This window comes from Mytilus californianus, unplaced genomic scaffold (genome assembly GCF_021869535.1).
Source record: "Mytilus californianus isolate M0D057914Y unplaced genomic scaffold, xbMytCali1.0.p SCAF_4, whole genome shotgun sequence".
NCBI classification, from domain to species: Eukaryota; Metazoa; Mollusca; class Bivalvia; order Mytilida; family Mytilidae; genus Mytilus; species Mytilus californianus.
In genome coordinates, this window is record NW_026262690.1 from 87455846 (window position 1) to 87471216 (window position 15371).

General features: G+C 30.4%; 1 protein-coding gene across 1 annotated transcript in view; it reads left to right on the forward strand.

Moving 5' to 3' along the window:
- Nucleotides 1-15371, forward strand: part of LOC127738811 (uncharacterized) — a 43435-nt gene that overhangs the window by 15820 nt on the left and 12244 nt on the right. Inside the window, exons 7-8 of the mRNA XM_052250201.1 lie at nt 786-1037; nt 13338-13829. Coding sequence (XP_052106161.1) covers nt 786-1037; nt 13338-13829 — 744 coding nt within the window. The remainder of the gene's footprint in view (nt 1-785; nt 1038-13337; nt 13830-15371) is intronic.

Here is a 15371-nt window from a genome sequence, read left to right on the forward strand (position 1 = left end):
ATAGTTTAGCATCTAATGGAAAGTAACATGTGTAGTTTTATAAATAAATTACTGTAAATAACAAACCCTCAACAGAGAAAACAGATATCAGCAAAGTAATGGTAAATGTTAAACAAATAATACAATGTATAACTCTTAACAAAGAAGAACAGAAATCACCCTGGTTCATTTGATGTTGATTTTTTTTAGCGCAATACAAGCTAAGGTAGTGCTTTGACATGAAATGACTGTCACATAATGTGAGCTTAAGGGCATATGATACAGTTACATGGGAGGTAATGACGTTGCTAACGTAAAATGTTATTTTCGCGACATCAAACTGTGTGATATCGGGAAAAGATGCATTTTTCGACTGTTTTATGATTTAAACTGATATAACTTGAAAACGAGTACATGGACCCCTCTTTTTTAAAATGGCATTAGGTTTGATTACGCATGAAGATTATTTGTACCAATTTTAATGAAAAAGTCATCGATGATAACAAAAATGATATAAAATGTTTACTGTTTTTTTTTTTACTCTTTGTGGAAGTAGGATTACAGTTGAAGAAATTAATTAAAAGTGGAATTTACAAAAAATGTAATGACAAACATTTCAAAACATTTTCTAAAATCATTATAGTAAAATAAGATGATTGGTGATAAAAATTATAGTAATTGGTTAATTTTAAAATTTGATCATGTAACCTCTGTGTATATGAAGAGATAAATATCTTATGATGGTCAGATAATTAGTAAAACTATTTTTAAATGAATTGTGAATAATTTTTATAACATTATTGTAGGGTGTTGGCGAAGTTCATATGAATACAGACGAAACAAAAGAATCATCAAATTCTAACCAGAGCAGCAGTTCATCTGGCTCCTCTGATTCAAATGCTGATGACAAAATGGGCGACACGTCTTCTACTGCAAGTGAAAGCAAGCCAACTACAACTGATAATTCAAGGGATACTGCTCCAAAGAATGGTCAGACGTCTAGTGATATAGATATCAATCTTCAGGAAAAACCTCAGTTGAAGATTGTACCTCCAAAGGTTTGTCTTATTTCTACATAATAAATCTGATTGGTGCTGGTTTGATAATTTGAAATATCCTGTGGATTCATTTATATTCGTTGGTACCAATTATTTTGTGGATAAAAGAAACATTGTATTTTGTGTATACATACCTGCTAACTTTTCAAAATGGCCATGGGGGTTTTACGTGCAACATGGCTATTACAGTCTTAAAACCCCTTCAAGGGGGCCTTCACATGTATTTTAAGGTTGTTTTTCGGCTTCTTCATACTTTTTAAAGCCTATAGCCATTGTAAAATTAACTGTTTTGTTTAAAGTTGCTCTTTCAAAATTTCAATTTGGGAGCTTTCATGGGGGAAATCCCCCGCAAATAGTGACAGTTGGCAGGTATGTGTATATTTGATTTTGTGGAATTGCCAAACTCTGCAAAGAATCCAATAGAAATTTTTTCTGTGTTGAACATTTAAATTTTTGGTTAACCTTTACCTATGAATACACAAAAATTGGTAACACGTGAATAAAAATGAATCCACAATATATGCTTTTACACTCAAAAATGTTTCAACTGTTTCAGTTATATCTTTAATCAAGAACAAAACTCTTCATTTTCTTTGCATTCTCATTTGAAGTAATCCCTAGCACTAAGAGCAAATAAGTAAAGGAGGTCAAGGCTTTTTTGTTTAATTATCAACACATGTCAGAACAATTTGGCAAATGTCACTTTTATTGAATGTTTTATACTTGGAAAATTTTTTTAATTTAAAGATGCAATGAAATAGTCCTCATAATGATTTCACTTTCCTTTTTGGGGTGCATTACATTTGCGCGCATTTGTGGATTAAAATATTTTACGTTTGCTCTCAGCTTTTGATTACATTTGCGCGCATTCATTTTACTGGTAACACAGGTAGAATAAAGATAATTCATAATAGATATGATTACAGTTAATATGAATTTTGAACATATTCTATTTGTAAATGTAAATAATAGCTTTAGACATACATATAAGTTAATTGCAAATATATCAGAGTAAATAGTTTTCTGTTTCATATTTTTACCTATTAGTGATTGCTTTAACAGGACGGAAACCCAGTTGAAATTAAACAAAAAGAAATGGAACTCTTAGTTAGAGAAGGAAAAAAAGGCCAATTTGATAAATTTGAATTGTTTACATCTGTTTCTATGGGCTTTAAAAGTTTAATGAATGTGCATAATTTAGGATTTATGCATCTTATATATGTGTTTTTACTTAAATTATGGTAAAGAGCTTCGAGAACTTTTAAATTATAGACCGATTTTTACAAAACAGTCGTTTGGGGTAGGTGCAAATACATGTGGATCTTTTTTGTGCATAAGCATAAATTCCACCGAAAAAAATTCCAAAGAAAGATAAAAGATTGATATTTCTGAAGCATTAGTTTGCATCTCTGCCCCCGTTGACAGTTTTTTTGGAAAAAAATCCCCCAAATTTTCAATAATTTCATCGAAAAAAGAAAGTCGAGTACACCTTTTTATGTTCAGGCGTGTTTGAGTTGACTATTCTGTCTTGAAAAAGTATAAAAGAAAAATATCTGATACATCATCTTGCTTCAGATTCTATTATTTTTATATATTTAGGCTATAGGTTGATATAATAACATTAAAACCTTACAGTACTAAGAAATGAAATATACGGGTCAAGTGAAATATCTTTCTAATGAGTCATAACAACAGAGTAGGTGTGTTCGAATTATAAATTTTTACTAAAAGTACTTGACGATAGACTTTACAAGTGGAACTTAAAAATGCATTACTTCAAAAAAACTTCTCAGACAATAGTTTTAAGTTGACCAAATGCATAAAAGTACATTAAAATATTGCTCAATAGAAAGTAGATACATTTGTCTTTTATGATACAACTGGCATATAAGGATCCTAATGATGCTATGTGGATAAACTGATCAGGTTTCAAGAGTTAAATTGACAGCACGTCATTACTACAATGGCTTCCATTTTTATGATTATAAAAAATGGGTGGTGTAATGGGGAGATAATTTTGAAGAAGTAGAATCCTGACAGTTTAATAATTAATTTAAGTCAGTTTGTAAAGTTGTGTCAAACACACACATTTAGTTTAGTTTGTCAGATATAAGTCGATGGAAAAAAATCATTTGTGTACGATAGATTTACTTTCCATATTGATAGAACACTTTAAGTCATTGGATAATTCATGGCGATGCACATCCATGTATTTTTGTGCACGTTACGACATGTGAAATCAGTACTTTTATTCTTTAGATTTACTATGTTTTACCTTTTTTTTTAGTGTTGGAAGTTCAATAAATAAATAAGAATGAATTACCTGTATTTACCTGAGTTTACCTGTAAAAGAATACACGCAAATGTAATCAAAAGCTGCATGCAAACGTAATGATTTTTGCATGCAAATGCAATGGTAATGTGCGGAAATGTAATGCACCACCTTTTTGTGTTTAAGATTTATTGTCCCACCATGAATTAAATAAAAAATATATTTTTATTTTTATCTCAACTGGCCATAAGGTCAAGTTTGAGCATGGTCATCACATTCTCAAATGTTTGCCATTAATCGGGTATTATGAAATTTAAATAAAAAAAAAAACCTCTAAGACTTAGTTTTTTTGTCTCTAGCCATGTTTGAAAACAACTTAATGAAACTAAGAACACATGTTCATTATGGTGCAAACTTTTTAAATTATGGTTTCTACCTAGATTTCATGGTTCACTGAACATAGAAATGTGATAGTTTGAAATTAGTACATCCTTAGGTTAAAGTTCTTGGTCAAGGTAGTTTAATTACCATGAAGTGTTCACATCATCTCAAAAAGCTAGTATGTTACACATGGTCATTGTGAAGTGAACTTTTAAAATCAAATGAATGCATCAATTTCATGGTTTACTGAACATGGGCATATTATAGTGCAAATGGGATATGGAGCCGTGTAGACACATATTCTTGTTTTACTTGTTTTGTATTGGACAAGGATGCCATTAAAAAGATTAAATGAAGCCATTTTTGAGCCACTAGTATCAAAGAAAGATGGATTTTGACAAGATTGTTCAGAAGTCAAATATATTCAGTATATACTTTTGAATACTTAAACATCAGTTTTTGACAAAATGTTTTGGATTTAGGGTTTTATGATCTGGTCAGCAAGTTTTTACTAACTGTGTTTAAATTCTTGCCTATGTATCAATGCAAAGTAAAGTGTGTTTGTTTGTAAGTTCATTTAGAAGGAGATGTGTTTGTATTATAATGCACCAAGTTTTTATAGTATGATGTTTCCTTTTTCTTCTAGAACTGGGTCAATACTATACTGATGGTGAACTATTAGTCCCTGAAGGTAGCCCAATTGTCAATGTTTAGCCACTGACGTGATTAATAACATACATTTAAAAAACTTTCATATAAAAAAATATTAGATACTAAACTAACAACAGGCAAAGTTGACTTAAAAGATGGTTTGGCAATTCTTTTTAGGTGCCTTTTGGTCATAAGCTAGTCAAATACTTATACATTCCTTGTTTTCAAATCTTTGGTTGTGATCAGTCTGATGGATGTAAATAGAAAAAAGCTCTTCTAATGCAAATTTTTAAGGTGTCATTTTCATTTATAGTCTGCCTTTATAAGAGCTCTTGATAATTTATTTTTCATTAGATATTGATAATATAAAAAAAGGTTAAATTCAAGAACAACTTATGCATTTTAAGATTAGTCATGATTAAATTTTTGAAGGATTATGCCCCTTGATGGCAGAAAATTTGGCATATGGCTACTAAATACATTTTTCTTCATTAGCATAGAGTAAAGCTAGCTTTTTGATATATCAGGCATTTGCTATTAATTCTTACATTTGTGTATGATTTTTGCCATAACTAAATATTAATAGAAGTCTGCATAGTTAGCATGTAAACAGAAGACTAGGTATAATTTGGGTGTGCTTGTGGTGTTCTGACCTGTAAATTTGTCAAAATATAAAATTAGCCATATTATTTCATTTATTCATACCTGTCACCTGACCCGGATTTTGAGAGTCACACCCGGGAATTTAAGAGCTCACCCACACACTACAATGATGGTTAAATGATGATCGATATCTCCATCCAAAATATTGCCTTACAAATGTTTCATCATACTTAGTTATTTATGTGTTCATTTAAATAAAAAAATATATCAAATCTTAAATTCAATATTACACAAAGACTGCAGGGATAAAGATTTTACAAAAATTTTGGTTGGAAGAAAATGGAGAAATATTAAAAAACAAATCAACAGCAAATATGAATATCTTGCATAAGCTCTGGCAGGAATATTTTGGAATTTTTACTTTGTAAAATTTCCTTGAAGACTCTCATATCCATTATATTTTGGCAAAATATGTTAACATTTTGAAGTTAGAGAGAGTAGTGTCCCTTGATATGTCAAGACGTATCGCACAATACTCCGTCTAAAAAGCGATAAAATTCGTTGTTTGAACTGAAAATGAATGCAGAAGTGGAAGCATTGTGTAAGAAAATGACCCAGGATCGCCTTCTGAGGCTTTTAGAAGGTCTACAAGGTACAGAACCATATATAGTTAACAAAGAAGCGACGGTTCATCAAGATGTAAACAATGAAAAAATGGCGACCTACGCCGAAGTTACTTCAGATACACATTTAAGTCAGGGTAACACACAATCTGAACAATCCTACATTGAAAAAAACACTTATTATAGTAAACAAAATGAACCAAGTGACCCAAGTGATTATGTAAAGCCAATTTTCTTGAAAGATCAAGATGTTCATGGCTCGGTCAAACCGCCTCGGGCGCAATGGCTAACAAATGTTGAAATCTTCAAATCAATTGGTGCCAAAGTCCCTTCACAGTGTATAAAAGGAATACAGAGAATCAGAGAGATGTGGCGAATTTATATGGACAATGAGGGTGACAGACTGTCTTTGTTGGTGCAGGGGGTAAACTTACGTGGCAGGCAAGTACCCCTTCACTCACAAAACCCTCACAACCCATCTACGCTGCAAAAAGACACAATACGCATAAAGGTGAAGAACATCCCCCTTTCTGCGGATGATGGGCAGATACACCGAGCCCTAACCCTTCAAGGCTGTGAAATTCAAGATTTATTTAGAGAGAAACTAAGAATAGATGGTAAGATGACAAATTGTGAAACAGGAGATAGGCTTGTTATTAGCAAGACTCTAGATAAACCGATCCCCAGAAATCTTCCGATTGGAAAATATTTTGGGAGAATTTTTCATGCTGGCCAACCAGAATTCCAAAACAACAACACTGGGGTAATAGAAGAGAGAACATGTCACAAATGCCTTAAACCTGGTCATATGTTTTTCCAATGTCCCAATGACTGGGTGTGCAAAATATGTAAAGAAAGCGGGCACAAAATGATAGACTGCCAAAAAATTTTCAGGATGTTGATGAAACTAGGCAGCAAGCCGAGAATGACAGCAATACATCTATTGACAACAAAAATCAGGATGAAAATGTAGAGTATACTGAATTAGAAGCTCCTACAAAACCACCTACTAAAAAAAAATCCGAAAAAAGAAACAATAACAGCAAAACATCTACTAACAAGACAGTAGCACCAAAAAATGGTAAGGATGGAAACAGTGACAATGTTGACAAAGCACAACCACCAATAGACAGGTTCGTTAGAACACCACATAGGAGAACAGTAAATGCAAGTGACAGATCACCTCCAACACCTACAGAAGCTCTACATGACAAAACTAGTGGAAGTATTGGAACTAAAAAAACTAAAGCATAAGTCAAATGTTTACAAATCACAAAACAATGACAATGATTGTACAATAGTTTTATCATACAAAATTTACTAAAAAAAATAAAAATGACAAATAAATTACAGCTCATATCAAGAGTTTACCAATCAAATAGACAAAACATATATTGTAACTGTTGCTTAATCTGTTTCAGTCTTGTTTTTGTTTTGCTGAAATTTTATCTTATTTTGATTTCATATAAAAAAATAATAAAAATATATAACAGTTTAAAGCTCTTTAAAAGAGTTAAAAGTTGCTATGAAGAAGTATTTTTCAAATGTGAAGTTGTACTAAAATGTGAAGTATGTAACCTATTTGTGAAAATGTCAAATGTAGTGTGTATATGTTGTATAACTATGATACATGTAATAATACATCAGCTGTTCAATGTTTACATTATAAACATAGGAAATCGGTTTTTACCTATGCTATATATAGTAACACGATTTACACTATCAATTAACGATAAACAGAACAAGACACTTTTCTGTCTAAACCATGTAAACATTACATCGCCGATGAGGTACATGAAAATCAATAAACCATATAATAGTAATACGATAGAACAAAATAACTACTTACCTGTAGAGTACGTAAATGGCCCAACAGTATGTATTTGTCCACAACAGTATACTTTTCATTCAGAAAAAAAATGCACAAAGTATAAACCAAGTACAGATATATACAATATAACACCTGACTATTTCCATTGTATTGAATTGAAAAACCATGCTAGTAGCGTAATTCAGAAGAAATTCTCCACGGTTCAGAATATATCGAAGCAAATCCACATTGTTATATGTTTTATGTCTGGTTTATGCAGAGTTCTATATCCAAAAAAGAAACTTCTGTACAATCAAACATGTAACGAACAAGTTACGCTTAACCGTAAGAAGTTAAAGAACACGAACGGCATTGAATTTTCCACCTTTCAATCGAATCGAGTACATGCTGTCAATTTAACAGATATTTACATGATAGTATTTTTCATTCAAACACAGATATCTAATTCTGAATTATTCAACTATCATACGTTAATTACTACACCATCAAACGATCCAAAAATAATTACACTGTGTTTTAAAATACACAAAACTTACACGAGGTTCAATAGCGGAACAATTGGTTTAAAGTCACACCAGGTGAAAAGTAATTATTATATAGGTTGTAAAAATATGTGTAACAACTATGTATTAACTAAAGTAATGAATATGTATCTCAATTGTGTATCAATTAAGTGTTACAGAGACATAATTGTATTAAATGTCGCTGAGTGTTATAAAATTTTAACTTTGTGTTGTGTGTTGAAACTTGAATATAATTATAATTCATATATTATTAACTATGACATTTACAAATACAATTAATCTAGGTAGTCTTAATGTTAACGGAATTAGTTCAAGGGAAAAAAGAAATAGAGTTATAGAATGGGTTACGGCTCAAAAAAGCGTTATAAGTTTTTTACAAGAAACACATTTTGATGAAATTATTGAAAGGGAAATAAATAATAAAACGGAATATGATACTTATTGTAGTCATGGTACTACGGCTAGTAGGGGTGTAGCTATTTTAATTAAAAAATCACTAAGCTACGAACTAATAAATAAATTTATTGATAGTGACGGAAGATTAGTACTTATCAACGTGCAGATAAATAACTCAATTTTTACATTTATTAGTGTATATGCACCTAACTGTAAATCATCTAGAAATTCTTTTTTCAAAAAGGTCAGTGAAAATTTGAAGGAACACGGTCTAGGAATACCAATACTTGGGGGCGATTTTAATGAGACAATTAAACCAATTGATAGAAAATCTATACGTCCATGTAAATTTACTCAACCCGTAAACGGTTTAAAAAACTTGATTAAATCTAACAAACTGTCAGATGTTTGGAGAAACTTAAATGAATGTAAACAGCAATTCACATGGAGAAGAAGAGATAGGTCACAAGCTAGTAGGATTGACATGATTTTTATGGGGTCAGATTTTTTACCTCTTGTAGAATTTTGTAAAATCAAACCGGCTGTTATTCGGTCTACTGACCACCAAAGTGTATTTCTAAAATTTAAGCCAGGGGTATCAGAAAGGGGCAATGGGTATTGGAAAATAAATAATTCAGTTTTGCAAGATAAAGATTACCAAGAACTGATTAATAATTTGATAGATAAATATATTTTCGAAAAGGAAACACTAGATTGTAGATTATTATGGGATGGTTTTAAAATTGCGGTAAGGGAAGTAACCACAAATTATTGTAAAAATAAAGCAAAGTTAACCAAGGGGCGAAGATATACTTTGGAAAAAGACTTGGAAGAAAAAATTAAATTAATGGACGAGACGACTATAGATGACAATGAAATAGAAAAAGAAATAAATGATATTGAAGAAGAGCTAAATAAGATATATGAAGAAAAAGCGAAAGGAGCTCAAGTGAGATCTAGAGAAAAATGGGTAGAGTTTGGTGAAAAAAATAATTCTTATTTTCTAGGGTTAGAAAAAAAAAGACAAGTAAAAAAATCCATAAGTAAGCTAATGGGAGATAAGGGGGAAATAATTTCGGATCAAGAGAAACTTTTAAACAAAATAAAAGATTATTATGAAAACTTGTATAATAAAAAAAGTTTAAACAAAGATTTAACAGAACAATATATCAGCGATACAAAATTAGAAAATAAAGTGGATGAAAATGATAAACTAATATGCGATGGGAAAATTACAGTGGAGGAATGCACACATGGTATCTTTAAAATGAAATTAAATAAATCTCCAGGTCTTGATGGACTTACGGTAGAATTTTATAGATTTTTTGGGAATAAACTTAAGTTACTACTGGTAAATGTCTTAAATACAGGATACGATAGAAACAGTCTTTCATATTCACAACGTACTAGTATATTAACTTTGATATTCAAAAAGGGGGATCCTTTACTTTTGGAAAACTATCGTCCAATATCTCTTCTTAATATAGATTTTAAAATTTTGTCATATGTTCTTGCTCAACGCTTAAAAAAGGTACTTCCAAAAATTATAAATGAGGATCAAACCGGTTATGTTAAAAATAGATTTATTGGGTTTAATCTGAGACAAATCCAAGATGTTATAGACTACTCAGAAAGATACAAAATTGAGGGAGCAATTGTTTTTGTGGATTTTACGAAAGCTTTTGATTCGTTAGAATGGGATTTTATGCTTGGAACTTTGAAACATTTTGGATTTAATGAATCATTTATTAAGTGGGTTAAAACTATGTATACAGACGTTCAAACATGTGTCATGAACAATGGGTGGGTATCAGAAAATTTCAAAAATTCACGGGGAATCCGACAAGGCTGTCCTTTATCAGCATTATTGTTTGTTTTGGCAGTTGAAATTATGGCCCTACAGTTGAGAAATAGCAACGAAGTAAAGGGAATCACTATTAAGTTAGATGGGAAAAGTCACAGCATTACAATTTCACAATTAGCAGATGACACAACATTATTTTGTAAAGATAAAAACGATGTAATATCTGCAATGAATATAATAGAAATATTTGGCTCGTTTTCGGGTTTATTGGTAAATAGAAATAAAACAGAAGGATTATGGATCGGGAAATTGAAATCATGCAAAGATAAAATTGCGGGGATTAATTGGGGAGATAAACCTATTAAAGCTTTAGGGGTGTTTTTTGGACATGATAAAGAGGAATGCAAAAAATTAAATTGGGATTGTAAAATAGAAAAAATGATAAAAATGTTCAAGACATGGGAAAAAAGGAATCTTTCAATTTTAGGGAAAATACTAATTATTAAAGCACTAATCTTGCCTTTATTTACATTCTTGGGAAGTGTTTGCTTAACTCCCGAAAATTATCTTAAAGAACTAGAAACACGAAGCTTTAAATATATTTGGGATGGGAAGCCAGACAAAGTAAAAAGAAACCTTATAATACGTCCATATGAAAAAGGGGGCTTACAAATGGTCGATTTTAAAAGTTATTTTATGTCGCTAAAGGCATCATGGGTATATAGACTTGTTAATGGTAAATTTGCCAACTGGAAGCTTATACCTTTTAAATATCTAAAGGTGTCTAATAATATGTTATTTATATTTAATATGAATTTAGATGATATAAAACATTTAGAATATTTTAAATGTGTTCCAGAATTTTATAGAGAAGTAATAAAGTCCTGGATTTTGACTGGGGGTGGGCAAACAAAACAACCAGATACATATTTTGATATAAGAAAGCAGACAATATGGGGGAATAAATTTATTACATTTCATAATAAACCAATTTTCTTTGAAAACTGGATTAAGAGTGGTATGATATACTTAAATGACATTTTAGATGACACTATGTCATTATCAGAAAAATATATTTTGAACACATTAAAGTGTAAGGTAAACTGGATTGCAGAATTTCATATATTGAAACATGCTATTCCACAAAATTGGATTCACATAGTTAAGCAAGAAAATTCTGTTCAAAGTACAGTTAATGTCAAGAGAAATAAGATCACATGGAAAGATCGTTATTTTGAGACTACATGTTTTTCAAATAAAATGTTATATGATTCGCTAGTGAATAATAAAAAAGAACTGTCAGTAGGGATAAACAGCTGGCTTAAAATTCTACCAATGCAAGAAGCTCCAAATATGAATTCACTATATAACTTTATTTTTAAATATTTAACTGAAAATAAATTAAAAATATTCAGATGGAAATTACTACAGTTTATTGTACCAACAAAAAAGCTTTTATTACAATGGAAAATAACTAATAATGATATGTGTAATTTTTGTAACATAGAAGAAGATTATGATCACTATTTTTTCAATTGTTCTTATTTGACAAGATTTTGGCAGCAAATATACGATCTCTTAAAAAGGAGTAATATAGATTTTTTAATAAAACTACAACACCTGATATTTGGATACAAAATCACAGACAACAAGTATTACTCAATAAATTTTTTAATTACAATACTTAGTTTTTCAATATATAAGTCATACTATGTATCTGAGCAGAAAACAAAAAACATAGACGTCTACAAAATTTTTGTCAATGAATACACTAAGAGAGTAGACAACAATATTAATGGACATAAGACAATAAGTCCAATGTTACTAACAATTAAAAGGAACATAATCAGTGAAGAATTTTTCTAGTATTGTTATTATAATGTTTTGTAAACAAAATGTATGTCAATTAATCTAATCAGCTGACTATTCCCTGGGTAGTCAGTGGATCATAACAGGGTACGTCAAGAGAAGCTTGGAATCTTGATGATTTATGTAACAAGCAATATTTGATGAATAAAATAATTATGTTGTTAAAAAAAAAAAAAACATTTTGAAGTTGTGAAGCCATATTGCATTTACAATGAACTGTTTAATTTTCAAAAATTGCAGTTTAATCTTGATTATGCTTTGAAAGCCTCTTAACATCTTTTGTGCATTTGGAAAAGTACCTATAGAAGGGGTAGATAATGAATATCTACCCCTTCTAGGTGCTTTTCCAAATCCTTTACACGAACAATGAAAAACAATCGATAAAAATGTCGATATAATCGATAAAAAATCTCCAGTTTTGATGCCCAATCTCCAGTTGAAAATTTTCAAATCTCCAGGTGTGACAAGACAACTTTGTCACATGAATCTAAGATACCTTGAATCGAACTAACGGCAGGGATTGTATGAACATTTGGATTGCAGAAGATAGAGAATTTAAATTTTATAAAAAGCATGTCAGGCCTATTTTTTTGTCCCCTGGACAAAAATGGTTGATTATTGTTATACTCCTCTCTGTCTGTGATTTGGCATTGGATAATAGAATAAATGTTTTGTCATTCAAATTTTTTTTTTTTTTTCAAAGTAGAATTATTTACCGGTATCACATGCATGCATAGTACTGTGGATTCATTATTATTCGTTGGATACCAATTTTTGTGGATTTCGTGGTTTCAGGTGAAGCACGAAATTAAATGTTCAACGAATGACACATTTTCTATAGGCATGTATAAAGGTTTCGACAAAACCACCAAACTAAATATCAACGAACATGCAAGTTTTCCTTAATCCACAAAAATTGGTACCCACGAAAATAAATGAAACCACAGTATTAAGTTTCATGAATTTTTCATAAAATGGAAGGTTGTTAAATTTTGTATTGAATGTATTATATACGTTGCACTGTTTGTCTATTCAACCCTGATTTTTTGCTAGAATATTTTATTTTGCACAATGTTTGGGCATAAATTAAATGTATGCCTATTATCAGAATTTTTATTTGAAAGAATTATGAATAAAATGAAAGTTAGCTGAACTTGAATTTTTGCTAAATTTAGCATCCACTATACAATAGCAGTCCTGGCTCTTTAAGTAGCCTGTAATTGTTTAAGCCTATCCAAGTCCTTTTAATTTGTCCCTATTCCCTTTTTTTTTAAAATTGGTATATAAAATTTATTCAGGAAATTACAAATTTTTGTTAAGCTCTAAGCTTCGTTTTTCCTTTGTAGGAAGATTTTAGTTTTAGTGAAATGGAGCGAATAGCTGTTTTAAAAGGATTTGTTGTTAAGAATGTATGTGCAGATGGGAATTGTATGTTCCACGCAATTTCACATTACATTGGAGATCAGATTAGTACACGCCCACTTATAGCAGAAGAAAAAGCAAAAGAACTCAGAAGGAAAATTGTTCAGTACTTAGAGAAAAATGACACAGCGCCACAAGGAGACAAATATTCATCCTTTTTAGAGGATGAAATAAATGATCAAAAAGGGGACAAATGGTCAAAATATTTAAATTCTATGAAACAACAAGGAACATATGGGGATGAAATTATTTTGAGGGCCATTAGCCATCATTTCAGTGTTCAAATTTTAGTGTTGTCTACTGAATCCCCAAAAAGATTTTTAAATTATGATCCAGCTCAACCAAATGAACAAACAAAAACTATTCACCTTGGTTTCATGCATGAAAATCGTCACTACGTCAGACTTGAAAAAAAGGTAATTCTGTAATTTTGCTTGACATTTTAATAGAGAATATAGAAGTGTTTTCATGATTGTGAAACCAAAATCTTTTTATTTTATAAGAAAAAAAAAATTTGATGTTATTATATAATTTCTTACTATTAATTTGGCTTCAACATTTATTTTTGCAGGTTTAAAGATTTTCTTTTATTAAAGGCATATTAAAGGCATATTCTCTATATCTGTAAATGTTTGTAAAAATAACAGGTATATATAAATAGTTTTAATTACTTGTAAATATAGATTCTTACATTGATACCAGTGGATTATCGGATTTATCCAATCGAGATAGTTAAATTATCAATTTTAAAGTCTGAGCCTTGGCGAGGACTTTAAAATTTATAATTTAACTATCGAGATTGGATAAATCCGATAATTCACGAGTAACTATGTAAGAATCTGTTTCTCTAATAATGATTAAAAAATACATTTTCATTTTTTGTTAAACCAAAACCCCCTTCGAGTGCCTTCCACATTTCACAAAGTTGTCAATTTCATTAACACCTGTTAGCATATTTTGAGCTGATAAAAGTTATGACCCTTATATTCATCCAATCATCTTCTGAGATCACCGGCAACCACACGTTGATTAAATTTTTTTATACAATGAGTGCAGAATGGTATAAATTGTAAAAGAATTAGAGAATCCTGTATAACTAATTTTTATTCTTATTTTATAATTGTTTATGGACCATGAATTTTGAGAGTCATTTTTGGCATCATTTTATAAAAGTTATTAAAATATATGATATATTAAATGATATAATTTTTCTAAAAAGATCAACTTTTAAGAAAAAAAAATTATTATGCTATTTATCAATGTCATCATAAGTTTTAAAAAAAAAAGAGAGCAAAGTTTGCTTTTGACAAAATTAAGTTCAGTTCAGTATAAAATGTTGCATGCTAATTGTTGTAGGACACTAGGTCAAATAATTTTGTTCTTGCAAGTTTGTTTTCTTTTTATGCTGATTGAGAATATTAAACAAGTTGGAGATTATCATAATAGGCAATGCATTTTGATCAACAATTGACCTTGACTGCAAGGTCAATTTTTCTTGATTTTTTGGCGATTGTCTTATCTTTTCCTCTTATAAGAATATTCTGAAGAAGCAATTATAATAAAAAAAAAAAACCAGACATGCTGATTATAATCTTTAATTTTCTGGTCAGATTTGGAATATGCATTGAAATATTTGTCAGTAGACCTTTAACAATACTTCTTGTGTAATATATAGTAAAATTAGTCTGCGCTGCCAGTAAGATGTTTGAGTAGATGTTAAGAACATTTTGTGGTGTTTTCTGGACATGTTTTTATGCCCCACATAGGGGCATTAGGTTTTTCAGTCTGTGTGTCCGTTCGTTCGTCCATCTGTCCGTCCGTCCGTCCGTCCCGCTTCAGGTTTAATTTTGTGGTCAAGGTGGTTTTTGATGTAGTTGAAGTCCAATCAACTTGAAACTTAGTACACATGTTCCCTATGATATGATCTTTCTAATTCTAATGCCAAATTAGAGTTTTGA